This window comes from Microcebus murinus, chromosome 12 (genome assembly GCF_040939455.1).
Source record: "Microcebus murinus isolate Inina chromosome 12, M.murinus_Inina_mat1.0, whole genome shotgun sequence".
Taxonomy (NCBI): domain Eukaryota; kingdom Metazoa; phylum Chordata; class Mammalia; order Primates; family Cheirogaleidae; genus Microcebus; species Microcebus murinus.
The window spans coordinates 91,406,418-91,429,877 of record NC_134115.1 but is presented as its reverse complement, the minus strand read 5'-3'; the positions used below and the strand labels follow the sequence as shown (position 1 = coordinate 91,429,877).

Sequence of the window (23,460 nt, the reverse complement as noted above, 5' to 3'; positions counted from 1 at the left end):
ATTTGCCGTCTTCCCTCAATAGAACAGTTCCCAAGAGCACGCCGCGGGGACTTGTCTGTCTTGTTCCCCGCTGTGTTACAGGACGTAAACTGCGCCTGGCACGTAGTAGGTGCTTATTGAGTAAATATAAGGATTTTTCCCTCCGATTGTGAAGCCAGAACACTCTGGAAGCCAAATGCCTGTGTGGCCCAGGGACGCCTCCCAGGTCAGCAGCAGGGCAGCCCTGCACGCAAGGAAGCCAGTCACAGGACGTTAGTTTCTGGTCGTTGTCCCTGGATTGATCTGTTATTGACTATGCAAATGACCTCATGCAGGGGTGAGGCGGGTCTGAGTCCTGCGCTGGAGCCGTGTGGACGAGGCCGGGGCTGAGGAAGGTGCCAGAGCCCGGCTTCTGAGCCACCCACCTGGATGCAAAGAGCCTGCTGGGCGCCAGGGCAGGTGTCGGGAATGGACAGGAGGCAGAGGGGAGCTGTGCAGCCCAAGCTAGCCTCTTCGCTTCTCTGGCCTCAGTTTCCCCACCTGCAGCGGCTGACCTGTGCCTGGTCCTCGTTCCTCTGTGGGGTTTTATTTGCTCGGCTTTATTTAATTTCTTACACAGAGAAGATCACTCAGTGCGTTGTTACCTTGTTGATGAAAAAGATCAATTCAAATGTAATTTGTCCGTTCATTAAACTTACAACTTCATACGTTTAGCGCTTCTGCAAGCCTTTAAATTTGGCTTAGAAACCCTGTTCTATCTGCAACAGGCACGTTTTCACGACTTCCTTTAAGAGGCCTCGGTCCCTTCACTGACTTAGTTAATTTAGCAGCTTTAAACATTGTAATTGCATTTCCAAAATTAATGTATTTAAATTTATGCCTTAGCATTTCAGTTGTCTACCTTTAATAAAACCTTCTGAATATAAGCTAATTTTTTAAAGAAATCTAATAGTTTAAACATAAGAATGTGACGAACTTGGGGAAAGTCTCTTAAACGTTCCCAAACTGTACATCCACCCAGCAAGATTTCCCCCTCAAATCACTAACTCGTTCGATGACTCAACCTCACATTTTTAATTGGATCATCAGGTTGTGGCTGTAATAGGCCAAAGACTCTTGAGCATTGCGGATTCTCTGAATGCCAAGCTGACATGGATTTCTTTACGCTGAAATAGTCACACTATGAATTGCAGTCGCTGGAACCCGTCTAGCTCTAGGCAGACAGAGTTATATCTGCTCAGGACGGCAGTCACCACGCAGGCAGCCCCGGTGACCGAGGACCTGGGAAGGTGGGCAGGCTGCCGTGGGCGTCCAGCGAATGCCCCGACAGCCCAGTGTCTCTGTGTTTGTCCTGCCTCAACGCCAGGCCACGGAGAGAAGGTGGCAGGAGGGAGGCCACGCCTCTGGGTTCTGTTTCTGCTCTTCCCCGGAGCCTGCCTCTCCCGGCCACGCTCTGCCCGTACGGGGTCTGGCAGCTCCTCGGCTCTTGAAAGTCAAAGTAAAGGTCTCTGAACGGCTTCAGATTCCCAGGCCCACGGAACTGGCATACACTGTGGAGCCTGAGTGTCACGTGGGTTTGTCTGACTCGGGTCACTGATTCCAATCCTTTCGACACCTGTGTGGGGGCTGCTGGTGGGTGGGAGTTGGGGCACACTGGCCACCTCTGTCTCTAATGGGACTAACCCCAAGGCGAGCCATTGCTTGAGGTTTGAGCCCTTCTCTGAGCTATGTAGACAAAGCGTCCAAACCTGGGCCAGTCCAGCCTGTCCTCTCCACGGGGTGGGGTGGTGGTGGAATGTCCAGTGGCCCCTGGGAGCAATTGCTGCTCTGAAGCTGCTGCAGCCTGAATCGCAGTCCTGCATCCACAGCCCCGATGCACTGGGGCCGGACCCGAGCTGTCACCTCCTCTGCCAATCTCCCAGCCTGGCCGTGCCACTTCCCACCAGTCGCAGGTCTGCTACGGTTGGCACCAAGCCCCTGGGAGCCATCCCCCCAACATGGGACATCCCCCAACTTCCATGCACCGGAAGCCCATGTCCTGCAAGCGAATGGCTCAAGAGCTGGATCACAAACACTCCCTTCCTCCTGACTCCTCAGGGAGTGCTCCTGGCACAGCAGGGCCCAGGGGCTGGGCTGGGCCTCCTCTAAAGACGCACACGGGCCCTGGGGAGGCCCCTTGCGGGGTAGAGCGTGTCCCTGCTGGGAAGTGAGGCCGTTGACAGGAAGCGTGTGGGGCCTGTGGAAGGAGTGGGTGCTGGGTCGTCTCCGCCTCCACTTGGTGCCACCAGGCCAGCGGGAGGAAGTGCCCGCCCCCACCGGGGAAGGGAAACGGAGCCAGAGGTGACAGGGAGTGGCCGCAGCCCCATAAAAGCCAGGGAGCCCCTTCCGTGGCAGAGACCAGAGAGGTAGAGCTGAGCCGCCATGGCCACGCCTGTCCTCCTGGTCATCCCCTTCCTGTGCACCACGGCCCTGGCTGCCGACACCTGTCCAGGTGAGTCAGACCCCAGGTGAGCAGAGGGATCGTGTCCCTGGGAGCTGATGGCCACTTACTGACCACTGCATGCCAGTCCTAGCTGGAAGCTCCTTGTCAACGTTCCGCCCTTATTCCTTTTCAAAAGGCCACTGTTAAAAAGAGGAGACAGACTCTCAAAGAAGCAGGTGCAGCCTCACACGGGGCTGTGAGCAGAACCCTGGAGCTAGCCCGGCCGGGTGCAAAGCCAGGTGCGCAGCCTGCAGACCTCGCCTGGGCTCCGTCTGCAGGGCCAGCGGGGCCTCACCCGCGCCAGGACGTGGAGTGTGTGCAGGGTGCTGGCCTGGGGCAGGCCCTGGTCAGGTTTGGGGCTGTGATGACCGTTTCTGGCCTCCCAGCCTGGCACGGCCCGCAGAGTCAGGCCCAGAACAGTAGGTCGTCCAGTCTGCGATCTGCCTGGCTCTGGGGACAGGGCTCCCACTGTTGCCCTGACATGGCACAGTGTGGGTGCCCAGGTCTGCTCGGGCTCCAGACCTCCTTCCGTTGGGCTCCTGGGGGCCCTCAAAGTGCCCCCCAGCAGCTCCAGCCCTGGGCGCAACCCCCGGGAGGCTCTGTCTCACCTGCTGCTTGGCCACACTGAGGACGTAGCTGTGAGCGCAGCACAGGTGAGCACTGGCACAGGTCCCAGTGGGCACCACGGTCCCTCACGCGTTCATGGTGGCCCAGGGCAAATGACGGTTGCCATGTCACTGCAGAGAAAGACCTAGAATGCCTGCCCCTCCGCTGCTTATGTTACCGTGAGTTAATTTTCTTCGCTAAACGTGCCTTTCCCCCTAATTGTCTAAAATTATTAAGAACTCTTTTTAATGAGCAAAACTAAGGAAATAGAAAACAAAAGTCTATAATTGCTCTGAATAGTGAGCAAGGGGTAAGGACGTACCCAAACTGCACAAAAGGTCAAAACTCCGTGCCTGCCGGGGACTGCATGCCTTTGTTCCTTATTTTCTATGTTGTCTCTCAGGAGCACGTGTTAAAATTGTCACCCACAAAATTTAAAACGTATTTTCCAAACACAGAAACAATCTCTGTCCAGTCCCAGCAGAGCCACAGCTCGCTCTGGGTCCCCGGGGCAGACCCACCCTCTTTCCCGGGGACCTGGGAGACCCCTTGGCAGCCCGGTCACTCTGTGACCACGTGCCAAGGTCGGGCAGCGAAAATACTGGCGTGAACATAAATTCCCTGAGTTTCCTAGAAATATTTATTGTCAATATTTATTGAAACTACCTACTGTTAGTGACGCTTGTCCTAAAGGTCTTGAATTGCATAACATTTTTAAAATTTTGTCCTATAATCGAGCCCTTGCCATAGCCCTGCTACAACCCCCACGTGGCAGCTGAGAGGACAGAGGGGAAGCTGACGTGCCCAGGACGCATGGCACCCAGGAGGGGGTTGCCCTCAGGCAGGGTGGCCTCCGGGTCAGGGCATCACTTCCCTGCCCGACCAGTGCCCCGGGGGGAGCACAGACCAAGTGCCCACCACAGTGGGAAACCGCACTCCCAGGCCCACCCTCCGGCCGAGGCTGGTGGCTCTGGCTGTAGCCACCTGTCCAGACCCGATATCGCCAAGGGGGCAGGTGCCCTCGGTTCCGGTCGCTGGCTTCCCTGCAGGCCTGAGGGCATCAGGCCCAGGGCGACGGCACTGACCCGGCACTCCTGTCTCTGTGCAGAGGTGACGCTGCTGGGCCTGGAGGGCTCCGAGAAGCTCAGCATCCTCCGAGGCTGCCCGGGGCTGCCCGGAGCCCCCGGGCCCAAGGGAGAGGCAGGCACCCATGGAGGGAGAGGTAGGTGCTTCCAGGGGTGGGTGGCAAGAATTGGGGGTTGTCTCCTGCTCTTCTGAACTTGGATGCCGAGGGGGGTGACGCCCACTGGGACCGGGAGCCGTGGTCTGGGCCCACCTCACAGCCAGGGGCAGCGCCGACCCCAGGGTCCAGCGGGGGCTCTGGACGTGCTCGGGCGGGGGCTGCTGTTCCAGCTGGTTCCGGAGCTGCGTCCTGCGCATTTCTGTAGGGCGGTTGCCGAGGCCTTGGCTCCCTGGCAGCTTCACATGAGCCCTGGCGAGACTCTGCAGTGCGTGTTCCTCCCTAGTCTTGCCCAGACGTGGTGCCCACTGTCTTCTCCCCCCAGCTCAGACGAGGAAACTGAGTCCCAGAGGGGCCAGGACCTGCTGGGCTCACACTCCAGTGAGGAGGGGAGCTGAGACTCGCCCGGGCCAGCTTCAGGCATGGCTGGCACCTCCCGCCCAATGAGAGCAGGCCGGCGCCTGCCCAGGGACAGGGACCCGGCCTCATGGTCAACACAGCATGGCACCCAGGTTGCCCCAAAGAGCAGACGGGAGCTGGGGACACCCAACCAGAGCCCGAGCCCAGGTGCAGGCCTGGCCACCAGCACCCGCCACTGTGCAGGCCATGTCCGGGCCCGAGATCTGAGGGTCCCTGGGACCAGAGTGGGCGCAGGGCTCAGGACCCTGCTGCGGGGGGCGAAGGTTCCCAGGAGAACAGTTCAGGTCCCGTTTTCTCAGTGACGCGTGTTTGCATTTCACAGGAGAACCAGGTCCCGCCGGAGCCCCTGGGAAGGCAGGACCCCCCGGGCCCAAAGGTGAGGAGGGGACAACGAGGGGGAGGCCTGAGCAGGATGCTCGGGACTGTGTGTGAAGGAGGGAGGGATAGAGAGGGGCAGAGAGGGAGAGAGAGGGACCTGGTGGTGCCAAGGCCTCCGTGTCCCCTTGCCCTGCACCTGGATCCTGATGTCCTAAGTCCTTGGTGCACCAGTGTGTGGCCCCCTGGGGCAAGAGGCTGGGACTGTGCCGGGCTGGCTGCTGCCTTCCCACGGCCCCCGGAGCAGCTCTGCTGAGCAGAACCCAGAGTCGGTGGGGTCCCTGGGCTGAGGTGACAATCTGGGTGACTCTCTCATCCTCCCGCCTCCCTCTGCAGGAGACCGCGGGGAGAAGGGGCAGCGCGGGGAGAAAGGTGAGCCGGCCGCGACCCGGGAAGGGCTCTCGGATGCCCCATAACCCCGGTGGGGGTGCTCAGCCCCAGGTCCCTGTCCCTCTGGGCTGTGTGGGGACAGTGGGAGGACCCCATGCACTGGGTACTCAGAGCCCCTGGGTCTCAAGCGTGGCATCTGCCAGCCGTTGCCCCAGTGATGGGCAAGGCCACACGATTAGGACATTTAGATGTGGTCATTTGACCTCTTTAAAGTTTTGTCTAATATGTTCATTTATTTAAAAAATAGTAAAAATCAAAAAATCACAAGACTCCCGTGTCTACAGCAAAAAGGACAGGCCTGGGGCACAGGCCCGAGCACCGGTGCCGCCGGCAGGGTCCCCGCGGTGACCTGACTCTGAGGCGCAGACGCGTCTGAGCAGGAATGACCCGGGCCGGGAAGAGCTGACCGGCTGCGACCAGGGCGGGAGGCCAGCGTGGCCAGTGGGCGCTGCAGGATGGGCGCTGCCACCATGGCCCCCAGGAGGCAGGGACGGGGGGGCCAGCTGTGCCTCTCCAGTGAGGCAGCCCCGTGGCCCTAGTCGGAGCTGGAGGTGACCGTGCAGGGAGCACCTGGGGCGCTGCGAGTCCCTGCTCCACTGTGTCCAGGAGCCGTCGGGCTGGTGGGGACCGGGCTCCGAGCTCCCCCTCGTGACGAGTGTCTCCTCTCTCCCCACGAACAGGGGATGCTGCCCAGACTCAGTCGTGTGCCACAGGTGGGTGATCGCCCCCCACCCCGCGCCAGCCCCTCGCTGGGGAGCCCAGGACGGAGCTCTGCGCACCTGCCGGGCTCCCTGGGACACGCGGCCTCTGGCAGCCGCTGCCTGGAGAACCGGCACATCCCATGGCGCTTTGCTTATGTGTCATCGTCTGCCCCAAAGGCCAGGCCCCGGGACACTGTGCGGGGGCCGTGCTGGGAGCTGAGAGGCCCAGGGCCTGGCGTAGACGTGACAGCTGGGGGCCGGGGCCATGTCTCCGTCCTGGTCTCCGTGTCCACCCGCCCTGCAGACCCCACTCCCCTGCCTCTCCCTCCTGGGCCTGCCCCCTCCCCCTGCCACCGCTGTCCTGCCCGGGGCTCCGGGGCCCATGTCCATCCCGGTTCCCTCCCAGGCCCTCGGAACTGCCAGGAGCTGCTCAGCCAGGGCCACGTCCTGAGCGGCTGGCACACCGTCTACCTGCCCGACTGCAGGCCCCTGCCCGTGCTCTGCGACATGGACACGGACGGCGGGGGCTGGACCGTGAGTGCGCGGAGGGTCCGGGCAGGGCGGCCTGGGAGTCCTGGAGACCAGCTCTATGCCTGGCGGGAGAACACTCTGGAATTCTCTGGAATTCTCTCTTGGACTTCTTCCAAGTCCCAGGGAGACCCCCTTCCTTGAGGATGAGGAGAATCAGAAATGAGGATGAGGTGACCCAAGGGTGAAAGTCCAGCCCACAGGGTGAGGCTCGGATGGGGTCTACTGCCCCGGTGCCGTGCAGCGTTGGCCTTGTTGCCTGCCCTCTCTGAGCCTCCATTTCCCCCTTCCTCTCATGGGGTCTGAGATGAGACCAGGTGGCTGTGCTGTGGCACTGGCCTGCAGTGCTCTGATTGACAGGAGCAGTCAATTCCTGCCCCCGGGGAGGCCGGGGCCCCTTGTGCCGGGGACGTCAGCCCAGCCTCCCGTGTCCCGTCCCGGCTTCCGCGCAGGTTTTCCAGCGCAGGGTGGACGGCTCCGTGGACTTCTACCGGGACTGGGCGGCGTACAAGCGGGGCTTCGGCAGCCGGCTGGGGGAGTTCTGGCTGGGGAACGACAACATCCACAGCCTGACCGCTCAGGGTAGGGCCGGGCCAGGGCTGGGCTGGGCTTAGAGCAGCCTTGTCCCTTAGACTGGGCCACCTGGAACGTGTTACCCGTCCCCTGGGCCTGCAGGGGTCCGACTGTGAGCACATAGGTCACACACTGTGATGTCCCAGGACGTTCATTCCCTGCTGCGGCCCCTGAGGTTTGGGGCGAAGGCCTCTGCCAGGCTGGGTGCCACCTGCACCCTAGAAGCTGAGAGTGAACAGGGACGTAGTGGCCTCTGGGGCGTGGCCAAACTCCGGTTCCTTTTCCTCCTCCCACTCTCCTCCTCCTGGAGCTGCCATCTCAGGAGAGTCACTCCCCTCTGGGCTGGTCCTCGCACCCTGACAGCCGGGCCAGCGGCTCCTGGGGGAAGGAGAACACTGTCTGTGTCCCTGCCCACCACCCGAGCATCAGATTGTCCTTGACCCTGGGGAATGTTGTTCCTCCCTCCCCGGTGGCCGGTTACTCGGGTGCCGGGCCCCTTCCAGATAAAGGAAGGACGAGATCAGTTCCCTGTTCTGGGCTAGTGACGGCTTCACAGCCCGTTACAGGGAAACAGTGGTTTCGAAGCAACATTTCGTCACATCAGATAAGTTGGAGTGGAGCAATTTTGGGTGCAGAGGATCGACCAGAGGGAAGTTGGTCTCCAAGGTCCCTCATACGACAAAGGCCTTTGTCGTGAACTTGAGGGAATTTCCCTCGGATGCCAACTTCAGACACTCCCCCCCCCAAAAAAAAAAAAAACCTTAGGCGAATTCCCATCTCCCGTGCCGGAAGGCAGGGGGGCCCTTCTGCTGGGACCCGACACCCTCCCCCGACAGGCACCAGCGAGCTCCGCGTGGACCTGGTGGACTTCGAAGGCACGCGCCACTTCGCCAAGTACAGCTCGTTCAAGGTGGAGAGTGAGGCGGAGAAGTACAAGCTGGTCCTGGGCGCCTTCGTGGAGGGCAGCGCAGGTGCGTGTCTGCGCCGGGCAGGGCCCCCGCGGCGGGGCGGGGTCTGGGAGGCAGAGAGACCCGCTTGGCGTCCTGGCTCTGCCTCTGCCGTGTGACGTCTTGGTGACTTAACCTCTCCGAACCAGGCTCTTCATCCAGACGCTAAGATAATTTACCCACGGTTAATTGTACTTACGGAGACTGTGAAATGCATCTAACAAAAGTGCGGTAAATGGCCGCTACTATTAATTAATTGCTCCCGGTACGGACAGATGCTGGGAAAAGATGAAACTTCAGTGCATTTCTGCAGGGACCGAATTCCCACTCTATGCCACACGGGGCTCTCCTTGGAGGACGGCCCCCTCTCTAAGTGAGAGAATTCCTGTTTGCTGGCAGGCGCAGACCAGACAAGGGGGTGCCAAGGCTACTGTGCCCGCAGAGCAAGAGTTCACTGAGTGGTGTGCCTTGAGTTGTGCAGCGCACAGCGTGGCCACCTGGACGTGGCAGCTCTAAGCTGGGCCCAGGTTCTGGGCTTCCTGGCACTATGTGCAGCATTCTGCATTTTTCTTCTGAGCAGGCGATTCTCTGACATACCACAACAACTTCCCCTTCTCCACCAAAGACCAAGACAACGACAGTGTTGGTGAAAACTGCGCTGTGCAGTACCAAGGAGCCTGGTGGCATGACTCTTGTCACTTGTCAAACCTAAACGGTCTCTACCTCGGGGGGTCTCACGGGAGCTTTGCCAACGGCATCAACTGGAAGACGGGGAAAGGGTACAACTACAGCTACAAGGTGTCGGAGATGAAGGTGCGGCTCACCAGCGCGGGACTCTGACCAGGAGGTCCCCAACAGGCTGGCCGGAGGGGGGCGGATCCCTGAGCCCTCTAAAGGAAGGACACCTGGGATCTTGGCCACTGTCATGGTGGGAGTGAAAGGGCTTCAACTCGTTGCTGTGGGCTGCGACCCGCAGAGTTCTGTGCATTCCCCCGTCCCCAGGGCCACTGTCGCGCCGGACCTCGCGGCAACACGCTACCAATAAAGACAAACGTGGGACACCTTTGTCATTGTGTTGCCTCATCACTGGCCATGTCCCCATGGCTCTCCCAGTGCTCTTGCTGTCCTGTGGTCTGGCACTGCGGGTGGCATAGATGTCCTTAGGGCTGGGAAAGTCTCCGACTGACCAGGACAGGCGTGGACAAAGCAGGACACTCGGTGGCTGTTTGCAAATAAAACGTTATTGCCCACGGCCGTGCCCATGGCTGCCACGTCGTCCGTGGCTTGTTTCCATTTCCCCACGTAGCTGTCAAGCGACAGGCAATGCAGAGTAGTTGGAACACAGACCGAGTGACCTGCAACCCCACGGTCTGTGTAGTCGGCCCTTTACGGAAGTCTGCAGGCCCTGCACTCAGAGGTGACGGCGCCTGTCCCCAGCCTCTATGCCCAGCTGTCCCCCTGACCTGCAGGGCCCAGGCTTCCTGCCACTTGCAGTCCTGGGTCCCTGGGACATCCTCGCTCACTGTGCCTGTGGGTCCCTCATCAGAGATAAACCGAGGACTAAGTGAGGCAGGCGGGCGCTGCTGCTCCCCACACTCGGGAGAGGGGAGGCCTTCCTTCCTCCAGAGCGTCCTCTCGGGAGGGGACGGAGGGCCGTGCCCACAAGGCTGTCATCGCACAAGCACTGGCAACGCCTCCGTTCCTGCCGGTTGCCCAGACAGCTCCCTCACGGCAGAGGGAGGGCAGCCCTCCCGGACTGGGGTCGTTTCCCCCAAGGGCTGCCCTGGGTGGGCTGCCAGCCCCGCAGGACTCCCCTTCCTCTGGGTATCCGGCTTCGCCCCTGTGTCTCTGTCTGTCTCCTCCCAGCGTCTTCTGCCTTTCCTCTGCCCGATTCCACCCCGAGGTGGGAATGCTGCTGGGTCCTGTGTGCTGTTTAGCTAAGATGACATTTCTCAATCTGTGACCCCTGGAGACCTTTGAGCCTCTAGCAAAGACCTAGGAGGGGCTGTGGCCGTGTTAACACGTGCACACACCTGCGGAGGGGCTGTGGCCTCGTTAATAGGTGCACACACCTGCGGAGGGGCTGTGGCTGTGTTAACACGTGCACACACCTGCGGAGGGGCTATGGCCTCGTTAATAGGTGCACACACCTGCGGAGGGGCTGTGGCTGTGTTAACACGTGCATACACCTGCGGAGGGGCTATGGCCTCATTAACACGTGCATACACCTGCGGAGGGGCTATGGCCTCGTTAATAGGTGCACACACCTGCGGAGGGGCTGTGGCTGTGTTAACACGTGCATACACCTGCGGAGGGGCTATGGCCTCGTTAACACGTGCACACACCTGCGGAGGGGCTGTGGCCTCGTTAACATGCGCATACACCTGTGGAGGGGCTGTGGCTGTGTTAACATGTGCACACACCTGTGGAGGGGCTGTGGCCTCGTTAACATGTGCATACACCTGTGGAGGGGCTGTGGCCTCGATAACATGTGCATACACCTGTGGAGGGGCTGTGGCCTCGTTAACATGTGCATACACCTGTGGAGGGGCTGTGGCCGTGTTAACACGTGCACACACCTATGGAGGGGCTGTGACTGTGTTAACACGTGCACACACCTGTGGAGGGGCTGTGGCTGTGTTAACACGTGCACACACCTGGGAGGGGCTGTGGCCGTGTTACATGTGCACACACCTGCGGAGGGGCTGTGGCCGTGTTAACACGTGCACACACCTATGGAAGGGCTGTGGCCGTGTTAACACGTGCACACACCTATGGAGGGGCTGTGGCTGTGTTAACACGTGCACACACCTATGGAGGGGCTGTGGCCATGTTAACACGTGCACACACCTATGGAGGGGCTGTGGCTGTGTTACACGTGCACACACCTATGGAGGGGCTATGGCCGTGTTAACACGTGCACACACCTGCAGAGGGGCTGTGGCCGTGTTAACACGTGCACACACCTGCGGAGGGGCTGTGGCTGTGTTACACATGCACACACCTGCGGAGGGGCTATGGCCGTGTTAACACGTGCACACACCTGCGGAGGGGCTGCAGCGCGTTAACATGTGCAGGGAGCTGGGATGAGACTCGGCTCCTGTCTGCAACATGCAGGCCGACATGCACACGGACACGCCCCTCGAGTGTGCGCTGCGCCTCTCCCGAGCTCCACTGTCTGCGTGGCAGCCCGGCCTGCGTGGGAGGGGCCACCAACGCCGGTGGCTGGAAGGTTCCGGGTGGGGTCGATTCGCCCCAGACCTGGGAGGTTGGCTCGGCTCTGACTCCCGTGAGCTGCCTGTCCACTCCTGGCCTTCCCTGGGGACAGGCCCCCGCTGGGCCGGGGTCATCCCTCCCAGGGGCAGCCTGGCCTGAAGGAGTTGATGTGGAGGTGGCACCTGGCAAACCTCCCAGCCCAGCCCCAGCCATGGGACAGCAGATGCCAGCTTCCCGAGTTCTGCCGGCCCTAGCTCTGCGTGGGAGTCCGCGGCTCCCGCCACATGCTCCCCGAGGCAGGTGGGCCTCCGGGGCCCTGGCTCTGACTCAGCCGCCTGGAGCCATGCCCACCTGGCCCTGTGACAGGCACAGGGATCCCTGGGCTGGCCGGGGGCTGGGACTCTCGGCCACCAGGGCCACGTCTTGGCCTGGAAACGGTGAGTAGGGGAGCGTGTCCAGGAGTTCCCAGCCCTATCCTCCACTGCGGGGGCCCCTGGATTTTGCTTTCTGATGTGCTTTTTACTTATTTTAGTTTTTGAGCCCCACAGAAGCACCGGGAGTGGGCGGGCCTGGTGTGATGACTGCTGTCAGCACCCTCCTCTAATTTATTCAGAGCATGTGCTCAGAATGAGCAGGCTGTGGCTCCAGGCTTAGCACCGAGAGTCGGTTTTGCGGCTCTGTCTGTGGGCTCGCACAGGCCGGTCACGTGGGGTAGCGTTTGGGGCCCGTGGTCTCTGGGGTGGCGGGCTGCACCCTGGCCTGATGGCCCCGTGTCCTCCCTGGCTCTGTGGTGTGGTGGAGGGCATGCCCCTGACACCGAGGGGGCTCGCCATCCGGGTGACACGGTCGTCCTGAACCAGGAAGTGGGGGGAACAGAGAGGGCAGGGTTCACTCACAGGTAACCGTGAACCTGGTCCACGCGCAGCTCTTCACTCTTTCCCTCTCCTGGCTCCAGGGTCCCCTCCCTCCAGGACCGTGGGAACTGTGAAAGGTGCACGTCCGCTCCTGCCTGGGCAGGGACCAGGTGCTGAGGGGAGGGTGTGGTCGCTGGCAGGTGCGCGGTGCCGGGCAGGTGGGCCGATCGCCCTTCGACCAGGAGGAAAAGCCTCAAGGACACCTGGGAAGTGGCCACTTTCGTGAGGGCCCATGGGGCCTCCTGGACATGAGACAAGGCGCCGTCTCTAAAGTGTCCAGCTTGAGTAGTTCCTGCAGATGCGCCTGGGAAACCGTGACCACGGCCAAGGCAGCCGACATATCCGCCGCGCCCGGAAGTTTCCGCAGGCCCCTTGGCCGTCCAGCCCCCCAGCCGGCCCCACCCTCTGTGTCCCCAGGCAAGATCTGATCTCCCTGTCACTACAGATTAGCTGCCTTTTCTAGAATTGTGTCTAAATAAAAGCATGGAGTGCGTGCGTGCACTCTGCCGTCTAGCCTCTCCCTCAGCGGACCTGCTCGGAGGTGCGCCCGCCCACGTGGCAGCGCGCAGCCGCCAGCTCCTGCCGCCGCGCCGCCGCGTGCTGCGCCACGCACCAACAGACGGCGGTTGTTCGCCATTCGCTGGCTGTGGACGTTCAGGTCGCTTCCAGTCTGCAGCCAGCACAAGTCACACCGTGGAGCACTCGTGCACGAGTCTCCGTGTGGATGTATGTTGTCACTTCTCCCGGGAGCACGCGCAGGAGCGGAGACGACCGGATCCCACGGGAGGCGCGTGGGCAGTGGGCCACGGAGTTGCAAAGCGGTTTTCTGCCGTGGCTGCGCCGTTCCCTCCAGCAGCGCCGGGCAGACCGGGCCCTCCTCACCCTGCTCAGTCCCAGGAACCGTGGGTCCTTATGGCCACTTTCACGGGGCGCGGTGAAGTCTGACGGTGGCGTCGTTCGCGTTTTCCTCGTGAGTGGCGACTCGAGCCTCTTTCCACGTGCTTATTGCCGTCCGCACGCCGTCCTCAGAGAAGCATCTTTCCAGACCGTGTACCTGCCTTTAAAAATTAGATGGTTTGCTTTCTTTTCCCTGGGCGCCAAGAGTTCTTTCTGTGTTCTGAACACGAGCCCTTTATCACGATGTAGGGAGTATTGGTTTTCTATCGCCGCCGTAATGAATTGCCACAGAGTGAGAGGCGGAAACCGACACCAATTGATTGTTTTGCACCGAGCTGCTCACAGCCTGGCCCGATCCCCTCCCCTCGAGTGCAGACAGGCCGTGGCCGCTTCCAGCAACAGGGGATAGGGAAGAGGCCTTGGGTGTGCCGTTGTGTGCACACGATCACTTTGCACGAGACGGCGGTTCTTCCCTTGCCGGTCTTGCCGGAGTCTCTCTCCCTTGTCGTCTTGGAGGGAGGAAGTAGCCACGCCGGGGAAGCCCACGGGACAGGAGTTACAGGCATCCTCCAGCCACCGACCTGCAAGAAATGAATTCCTCGCTCCTACAACCGCAAGGGACTGGCTTCTGCCAACGAACTGGGTGAGCTGAAAGATCACCCCGTAGTTGAACCTCCGACGTGACCATGGCCCCGGCTGACACCTGGAGACCCTCAGCCGGGGACTCCGTTAAGCTGTGTGTGGACACCTGGCCCACAGAACTATGAGATAATGAAAGCGATCAGAAAAGACAACAAGACGTGGTAGCTTGTTGCCTTCCACTCCTTGCTTGCTCAGAGCCTGTCCAAAAGTCTAGAATGGACAGAGCTTATCAACTATGTTTCCAAGGTCTTTTTGTTTGTTTGTTTTTGAGATGATAGTATGGTTTTCCTTTGTTAGTTTACTAAGATGAAGAATGACATTGATTTTCAAATGGTGAACCAGCCTTCCGTCCCGGACTGAGCCTTACTGGCTCATGATAGATTCTTTTAATATGTTGCTGGGTTCGATTTGCTAAGATTTTGCCTGGAATTGTCGTATCTGTGTTCGTGGGGGATACTGGTCTATATTTGTTTTATTCTTGCAATGATTTTTTTTTTCTAGTTTTGCTGTAGGGGGAATGCTGGTCTCTGAATGAGTGGGGAGGGAGTTCTAGCTTTCTGGTTTTCAGGAAGAGTGTGGATGTTTGGTGGACTTCACCAGTGAAGACACTGGGCCTGGAAGTTGCTTTGTGGACGGTCTGTTCTGTTCCGTTGGTTTGTCTGTCTGCTTTCACGTCAGTGCTGCAGTGTCTTGATAAAGGTTCTTTATAATAAAAATAGAGCCTTAGTGACAATTTCAGTTTATTTTCTACGTCTAGGGTTGCTCAGGTTGTGTATGTGACTTTGGTGGTTCAAGGAAATCGCTCATTTCTCTTGTCCAACGTATCGGCGTAAAATTGTTCGTGATATCTTCTGTCGCTTTTAATATCTGCTGATTATGGAGGGACATCATCTCTCTCTTCCTGGCCGCGATATTTTGTGTTTCTCTCTCTCTCCCTCTCTCCCTCTCTCTCTCTCTCTTCCTCTCTCTCTCTCTCTCATTTTTTTCTCAGTCTGGTCTGGCTAGAGGTTTACAAATTTTATTGACCTCAGAGAATTAGCTTTTGGTTACATTGATTTTCTCCATCTATTTTCTGTTCTTTTTCATTATTATTCGCTCTCTTCTCCTCACTTTGGATTTAAATTGCTTTTCGTCCCCTGCTTTCTCCAGGTGGGAGCTGAGGATCGATCGGGGCTGCCTTCCTCCGCACGGCGCGGGGCTGTGATTCCCTCCCGAGCGCGGTCTCTCGCACTTGTGGTCCTGCTCCCTTCAGCATTCTTCCTAACTTCTCCTGGGACATAATTCTCCCAACTTCACATGGACCTCTCCTGTGGACCATGTGTTATTTAGAAGAATGTTATTTAGTATCCAGATATCGAGGATTTTGTACAGATTTTCTAGAATTCTTTCTTTCTCGTTTTTATTTCTATAATGATTAATTCCATGGCGGTCCGGGAACGCACTTGCTGTGGCTTGACTGTGTTGAAAGCTGTTATGTCAGTGGTGGCTTTAGAATTGGTGGCAAACACCGTCACCTCTGCACGGCTTGCCCTGTAGCCACGAGAAACCGCTTCCCACGGGCCCCGAGAGCCCCGCGGCCTGCCCTGCCCCTCTCTCCTCCCGGCCTCGGCACTGTGGCCAGGCCGCGCCGCACAGCTGAGACGGGGTGAGACGCCCCACAAGGCAGTACAAGAGACGGAAGAGCTTGGGGAAGAGGAGAGCAGTTTGCAAGCAGGACTAAAAACGGAATGAAGACTCCAGGAACTGGAGGTCTGGCCGGGCTGGGGGCTGGAGGATGCCTGAACATTTATAGACCCTGCACAGTGCGAGATGAGATTTTCAGAGCTGTTGAGTAACAAAGACCAGCGAGATGTATTTTTGGACAAAATGATTCAGCCTTGCAGCAAAGCTCCTTCCTGCCCAGCTGCAACGTCAAGGCAGGCAGACGGGCCTACGACGGCAGGTACGGGACAATGAGCCACGAAACACATCCGAGTGGAGACGTGTCTCGGGGAGAGAAGACACGGAGCCACGCGGCGAGGGGACCCGGCTCCTCGCGTCCCTGCAGAGCGGCTCTCCCTCCTCGTCCACGCTAGAAACCGCAGCAAGAAAGGGGCTGTCACTGTTCGGGGCCTGAGACCCTGCGGCTGTCTGTTCCAGCAGCTGCTGCTCCTTAGCTTTGCAGGGAGGTGGCCGGGTGAGGGCAGGGGTACAGGGCAGAAGAGAAGAGGCCTCCTTCCTCCTGCCGGTTCTAAAGCGCACTCCGGGCTCCGTGCCAGCCCCGCCTCCCCAGTTCTGTGGCCGCACTTGGGCTACCCTGCTTGGTTGTCGCTGTCACTGTGACTAATCAGCTGAGGCCATATGGGCGGGGGGCGGCCAGTTATCTGATTCCCGGAGCTTCACAGGAGGCGGGGAGTCCCACGCACCCACCCGAGATGTGGCACAAGTCCCGCCAGGAAGCAGGGCCGGAGCAATCTGGAACAGTCCATCTGTCCCGGGGCAGCAGACGGGGCTGCCCGAATCCAGAGCCCTCTCCGACAGGAGGGTGCTCTTGACCTTGATTGGGTCCAGATACAAACCATCGAGCCTTAGAACTGGCAGGCGAGGCGCGGCTGCCGTGGTCCGTCCCCTCACCCAGGACTGGAGCCGCTGCCCCCACAGCTCCGGGCAGACCCGCAGGTGCAGGAGGCTCACCGCCATCCTGGACGGCCGCCAGCCCAGCCGGCCCGGACCGCTGCTGACATGGAAAGGTCTTCCTCTTGTCAAGCCCAGCTCTGCTTTTCCGGAAGAGCTGGATTTTGAGGGGGCCAAGCGAACTGCACGGCAGGGGTTCCGAGGTCCTGCACCAGTGTTGCCAGAAAGAATGCAGAATGCATATCTGAGAAACCAAAAAGCAACCCCCCAAAACCCCAGACCACCACACGTCAGGCACGCCTGGCTCCAGGCGTGGCACCTCCGTAGCTAAGCGGGCGTTTCCCGCCCGAGAAGCTCAGGGCTGTGAGCGGCCGGGTGACGTCCCTGCCCGTCCGGGCCGTGGGAGCGTGGATGCTAACGGGAACCTGTCTGCGCCAATTTGCGCGGCTCCCTTTCCCTTTCCAGGAAATGCTGTCTTCGCTCCTGCGAGTTTTGCTCCGATGAGCCAGAGTGTCTCCGGCTTTTGTTTGCTTGCGCTGAGATCATCAAGCCGCCAGCCGGCTCTCTGAAACTCACACCTTAGCGGTCCCCACGCCTGGCTGCCCATCACAGCCGCCTGGGAGACTCTTCAGAGGCCCCACCCCAGATCTTTGAAACCCAGCTCTCAGCGGGGGATACCTGGAGCCCTTCCTGTCCATTCGGACAATGACGCTTGGCAGGAAACCGTGTGGCAGCACATCACGTGGGCAGAGGTGACAGCTGAGCCTGCCCCACCCATGCCCTCTCTTCTGCGGGCTGCATGCCCCCTCAGAACACAGGTGAGAGTGGTCTGAACCAAAAGTCAATTCAAATATTTAAAGAAACCCCTCTGAATAAGGATCGTGAGGTTGGAAACAAATGTGCGGTTAGGGTATGTGACAACAAAGGCAGGAAGGGGTTCAATGTCGTTAAAAGTGGTTAAGGTCTTTGTTGGCAAAGTGGGAGAAGGAATAATTTGCATTAAACTGTAGAAAGTCCAGGAAACACATTGCAATCTCAAGCATATAAACCAAAGAATAAGAAAGGAATGGACAAGTTATAAGCTAATAGAGGGAAGATGGGGTCATAAAAATATTCAACTAGTACGAAAGGTGGACAACGAGGAAAGAAAAAGGAACAAAAAACAACACTGTGTGGATGGCCACAAAGGCCAAGCAAGGTGTTGCTGGATGGGGCCGTGCCTGCACTCCGGCCTGGGAGACCACCCTGCCCCCCGCTGAGAAGAGCATCACGGACCGGAGAGGAAGAGGCTCTGCTGTCTTCTCACGCATTTCCTTTCATCCCTCAGATCACAAAGACTCACTGAGTTTTGATGATGTGAGTTTGGGAAAAAATTGGTTGATTAGGAAAGACTCTTTATAGGTTTGCTTTGCTTCTTCAAATTAATGGTTAGTTTCTGAAAGCTATAAATTAAAAAAAAAAAATTTGTCTTTAATATTTTAAGTTTGGCTTACAGTTCTGGTTTCTCTATTTATAAGACCTGCAAATCTTCATAGTTACCTTTTAAGGGCTTTTGGATACTGCTAATTGAGTTCATTAAATCCCTTCAGATATTTTAGATGGCAATTATAAGTGGAATGTATTCAGATTTCTTCTTAAGTATTTCAGCTGTCTGATGAACAAAACCTTCTTAGCACTCATTAATTTTAAGAAATCTAATAACTAAACTTAGAAATTCAACGAGCCCAAAGTCTCTTAAATATTCCAATACTGTTTGTATAAATGTACTAAGACTTCCTTGTAATAGTGTAAAACTAAGTCAATTAGCTAATTACACATTTTGGATTGGATTTATGAAACTTTCTTTATAATAGGCCAAATTCTTTAAACATTATAAGAGAATGCAATATCAAATCTGTCCAGATTCCCCAACACAAAAGTCATAATTCTATGGCTTTCATTATATTAATCATCTCTGGACATTTTTAAAAATTATTTTTTATTTGAAGCTTTTTTTTTTTTTTTTTTTTTGGCAGGAGTTCTTTCAGATACGCGCCTGTGATTGATATTTTATTGGTTGTGGTGGGCAGGATACTACCCCCTTGCCCTCTGCACCAAAGAGTCCCTGCCCTGACACGCATGAACTCGTCCACGGCAGAGAGACCGTGCTGATGTGATTAGGCGTGTAGACCTGGAGGCGTGCCATCTCGGATCAGCCAGGTGGCAGTGGGGCGGGTGCAATCTGATTGCGTGGGTCGCCAGCGTGGAGAACCGTTCCTGGCTGCGCTCAGAGGGGGATATGTGGCGCTACTGGCTTTGAACTTGGAGGAAGGGCCCAGCCAAGGGGAGCCAGTGGCCCGGGGAAGCTGGCGAGAGCACAGGTTCTTCCCCAGAGCCGCCCAAAGGACCCAACCCCGCAGATAGCCCAGGTCTAGCCCGGTGAGACCTCCGTGGGACTCCTGACCCACAGAGCTGCCAGGGAACCAATGCCTGTTGCTTTAAACCACGACGCTCATGGCGACTGGTTGCAGCAACAGGAGAAAACTAAAGATGCACATTAGCACAGCGGCTCTGCCCCTGCGTGACTTCCGTTTTATTCTCCCAAAGTGTCCTTTGGCGGCAGACGTTCTGGATTCGAACATGGTCACACTCATCAATGTCCCCTCTGTGCCTGGTGCCTCTTACGTCCCGAGAAACCTCCCGTGTGGCGAGATGGGGGACTCTCGTCTCCCTCGGCTTCCGGAAGGCCGGTGCGGCTCCCGCCTGCAGGCCTGCAGCGCCCCGGAGCCGAGGGCTTCGGCGCCCCACTGCCACCTGGCTAATCCGAGATGGCCCGCCTCCAGGTCTACACGCCTAATCATATCAGCACAGTCTCTGCCGTGGACGTGTTCATGCGTGTCAGGGCAGGGAATCTTTGGTGCAGAAGGACCCCTCTGTCCTTCTACGCCGGCTGCCAGCTGCCCCGCGTGCTCCTTCCTCCCCCGGGACCGGGGTCAGGTTTCCATCTCTTTGCAGCGGGCAGACGCCCAGCGCACCCACCCCGCCGTGGCGGGAAGAGGAAAGGCGTCCCTGGTAACTAACGTCCCCCGTTTGTGAGCGTGTGCTAGGCCACAGCAACCTTCTTAAAGACGTGTCCAGTGCTGTGAGCGAGCCGCAAGGGCCCACGAGAGACTCGGGAGTTGGGGGAGGTGTCACCCCACATCGATGAAGGGACGTTGGCAGTCCACGTAAAAGCCACCCAGCCTCCTTGGCCGTCAGTCATGCCGCCTGCTGGGTGGGCGTCCCCACTCTGCTGTTTAACAGAGGCGGGAAAACGCTCAAAGCCTGGGGTGCTCAAGGAACACACATTTGGTCTGGAAAAACGTGTCGGACAGCAAACATATTTTAGGAGCGCAGGTCTCCCTCCGGCGGGGTTGTGGGGCGTGTGTGACGGGTTTACGGGGCAGGGGCGAAGGACCAGTCACGGAGCGTGGCAAGAGCATGCTCCCGCTGGGGACACAGGGGGACGTCTGATGCCGCCGCGCCCTCGGGTGTGGCTCCCCTGCAGGTGCGTGCGGAGGAGGCCCGGCGGGCTAGGTGAGCCGCACCTTCGTCTCCGACACCCCGTAGCTGTATCTTTGCCCTTTGCCCGTCTTCCAGTTGATGCCGTTGGCGTAGCTCTCGTGCCCCCCCCCCCGGAGGTCGCAACCGTTGAGGTTAGACTCGTGACAGTCCCAGTACCACCAGCCCTCCGGCACGTCTCGGGGCAGCTGGAAGCACTCAGGTCGTCGTCCCGGTCTTTGGTGGAGAAGAACGTGCTGTTGTAGAACATCAGAGAGTCAGTCACCTGCTCAGGGAAAATGCAGGGTCTGTGGCTGTTAGAAGCAGCCCGGCCCTCGTGAGGCCCCGCCCTGGCCCTGCTCCCGCCCCGGCTGGCGCCAGCCCCACCGCAAAGCTGCAGCAGCTGCGGCCCCAGGTGCCCCGGCCACCTGCCCGGGCGTTGGGCTACAGGAGAGCAAAAAGAAATCTCTCCCCGCCTGGTCTGGGAATTCGTCCCCACAACCCTTTTCTCCTTCTTCCAGGGGTCCCCAGAACTATCGGGACCATTCTCTCCCCGGGAGCGCCCCCACCTCCAGCCTGCACCTTGCCTCTGCCCTGGTGGTCCCTGGGCGGGAGCGGCCAGCCTCACCCAGGGCCCACGGTGCGTCCTGCGGCCTTGCTGTGCCGCCTACACAGCGGGGTGCTGCCGCCCGCTCTCCTTCCCTCCCCGGAGGTCTCCCACAGGATCGAGCGTGGAAAAGGGGTGTGCAAACTGCAAGGCTGCTGTCACTGAAGTCCCCCAGGGAGCCCCTTGCTCTGTGCAGCTCTGGGCACAGCAGGGAGACAGGCCTCGTGTGCAGAGAGGATGTGCCTTGGGAATTCCCCACTCGGATGCTCTGGCAGAAATGTCCCCCCAAATCCCATGGTCTGAGTCCTTTCTAGTAAAGAATACCCCACGGGGCTGGTGTTCCATAGAACACAGTTTGGGAAACGGGTTTCTCAGGCCTTGTGGGAAATGACCACCTTCTTCCAGGTGTGACAATGGTCAGTGTCTCAGGCTGCACTCAGCTTGCCGTGTGGCAGGCACAGCCATAGGCGTGTCACCCAGCTGTGTCCCGTGGTCAAACGCTACAGAGACACAGGCGTTAGGTCCACGTGATGGACGGGGTGACCGGGCTCGGAGAGGTGAGGTCTGCAGCCCACGGTCCCCAGGGGACACGGAGCCAGGTTGCCTCTGCCTCCCAGACCCCGCTCCGAAGCCCAGACCACACGCACCTGCATTGCCCTTGACAGAGGCGCCCAGGACCAGCTTGGACTCGTCGCCCTGCCCGGCCACCTGCAACGAGCTATACTCGGCGAGGTGGCGCACGCCCTGGGAGCCCAGCAGGTGCACACGGAGCTCGCAGGTTCCTGCTGGAGAAAGATTTAGAGGTCCCGGCCGGGTGATCTTCTGTCACCAGGCCTGAGAGGTGAAGTCGGATGAATTGTTAAGGGATGTGTGAGCCGGGCATCCCAGACAAACGCGCTGGGAACGTAGGGAAATTCCTTGCCAGCGTGAGACCCTCGGGGATGGCCCCTATGTCTCCGTCTTCCCTGCGATTTCATAGGCCGGGCCTGAAAATCGCCCATCTGCGCAGCCTCAGGGTGTCAGCTCTGCTGCCAAGGCAGAGGCCTCGAACACGGCAGGGCAAGAAGCGACCCTGCAGGTGGTTTCGCGAGATTGAGGCACCTGAGTGGAGCCCACGGGGCAGGTGCCCACAGCTGCAGGCGGCCTCAGGGCCAGTGGGGAAGCCAATGCCACGACCCCAGGGTGGGTGAAGACCTCTCACTCGGGTGAGTGTGGCCGTCTGGGGGCCTGTCAAAGCCAGAGCTGGAAAAGGCAGGGGAGGGGTTTCCCTGGGGTCGATGTGCCGCTGCAAAGACAGACGCCGTGGGAGGCGGGGAAGGTCTGTCTCTCGATCCCAGTCTCAGCGTCTAAGGCGCAGGTGCCACCAGCCTGGCAGAGGCCTTCACCCCAAAGCTCGAACACCCTCTGATCCCAGCGCTCTGGGGCCACAGCAGGGAATGAACGTCCTGGGACGTCACAGTGTGACCTGTGCACTCACAGTCGGACCCCTGCAGGCCCAGGGGACGGGTCCCACGTTCCAGGTGGCTCAGTCTAAGGGACAGGGCAGCTCCATCCAGGCACAGGCCAGCCCAGCCCCGGCCCGGCCCTACCCTGGGCGGTCAGGCTGTGGATGTTGTCGTTCCCCAGCCAGAACTCCCCCAGCTGGCTGCCGAAGCCCCGCTTGTACGTTGCCCAGTCCCGGGAGAAGTCCACGGAGCCGTCCACCCTGCGCTGGAAAACCTGCGCGGAAGCCAGGACGGGACACGGGAGGCCGGGCTGACGACCCCGGCACAGGCGGCCCCGGCCTCCCCTGGAGCAGGAATTGACAGTTCTCAGAGCACTGCAGGCCGGCGCCGCAGCACAGCCACCCGGTCTCATCTCAGACCCCACGAGAAGAAGGGGGAAATGGAGGCTCAGAAAGGGCAGGCAACAAGGCCAACGCCGCACAGCAGGAGGGCAGCGGACCCCCTCCGAGCCTCACCCTGTGGGCTGGACTTTCACCCACGGGTCATCTCCTCCTCATTTCTGATTCTCCTCATCCTCAGGGAAGGGGGTCTCCCTGGGACTCGGAGGGGAGCAGAGAATTCCAGAGTGTTCTCCCGCCAGGCATAGAGCCGGTCTCTAGGACTCCCAGGCCGCCCTGCCCGGACCCTCCTCGCACTCACGGCCCAGCCCCCTCCGTCCGTGTGCATGTCGCAGAGGACGGGCAGGGCCTGCAGTCGGGCAGGTAGACGGTGTGCCAGCTGCTCAGGACGTGGCCCTGGCTGAGCAGCTCCTGGCGGTTCCGGGGGCCTGGGAGGGGACCGGGACGGACATGGGCCCCGGGGCCCCGGGCAGGGAAGGGATGGGAGGGGGGGCAGGCCCAGGAGGGAGAGGCAGGGGAGTGGGGTCTGCAGGGGGGTGGAAGCTGAGGCCAGGATGGAGATATGGTCCCAGCCCGCAGCTGTCACGGCCACGCCAGGCCTGGCGTCGAAGCAGGACAAACACAGAGACACTGGGCTGTCGGGGCATTCGCTGGACGCCCACGGCAGCCTGCCCACCTTCCCAGGTCCTCGGTCACCGGGGCTGCCTGCGTGGTGACCGCCGTCCTGAGCAGATATAACTATGTCTGCCTAAAGCTAGACGGGTTCCAGCGATTGCAATTCATAGTGTGACTATTTCAGCGTAAAGAAATCCATGTCAGCTTGGCATTCAGAGAATCCGCAATGCTCAAGAGTCTTTGGCCTATTACAGCCACAGCCTGATGATCCAATTAAAAATGTGAGGTTGAGTCATCGAACGAGTTAGTGATTTGAGGTGGAAATCTTGCTGGGTGGATGTACAGTTTGGGAA

At 59.2% G+C, this 23,460-nt stretch overlaps 1 protein-coding gene across 1 annotated transcript; it reads left to right on the top strand.

Moving 5' to 3' along the window:
• Nucleotides 1-2,322: 2,322 nt before the first annotated feature.
• FCN2 (ficolin 2) lies at nt 2,323-9,306 on the top strand. The gene is made up of 9 exons (XM_012782110.3): nt 2,323-2,470; nt 4,176-4,289; nt 5,050-5,103; nt 5,439-5,474; nt 6,173-6,205; nt 6,600-6,727; nt 7,174-7,303; nt 8,131-8,265; nt 8,822-9,306. Exons 1-9 carry the CDS (start codon nt 2,401-2,403, stop codon nt 9,079-9,081), a joined length of 960 nt encoding a protein of 319 aa, XP_012637564.1. The 5' UTR covers nt 2,323-2,400; the 3' UTR covers nt 9,082-9,306.
• The last annotated feature ends 14,154 nt before the right edge of the window (nt 9,307-23,460 follow it).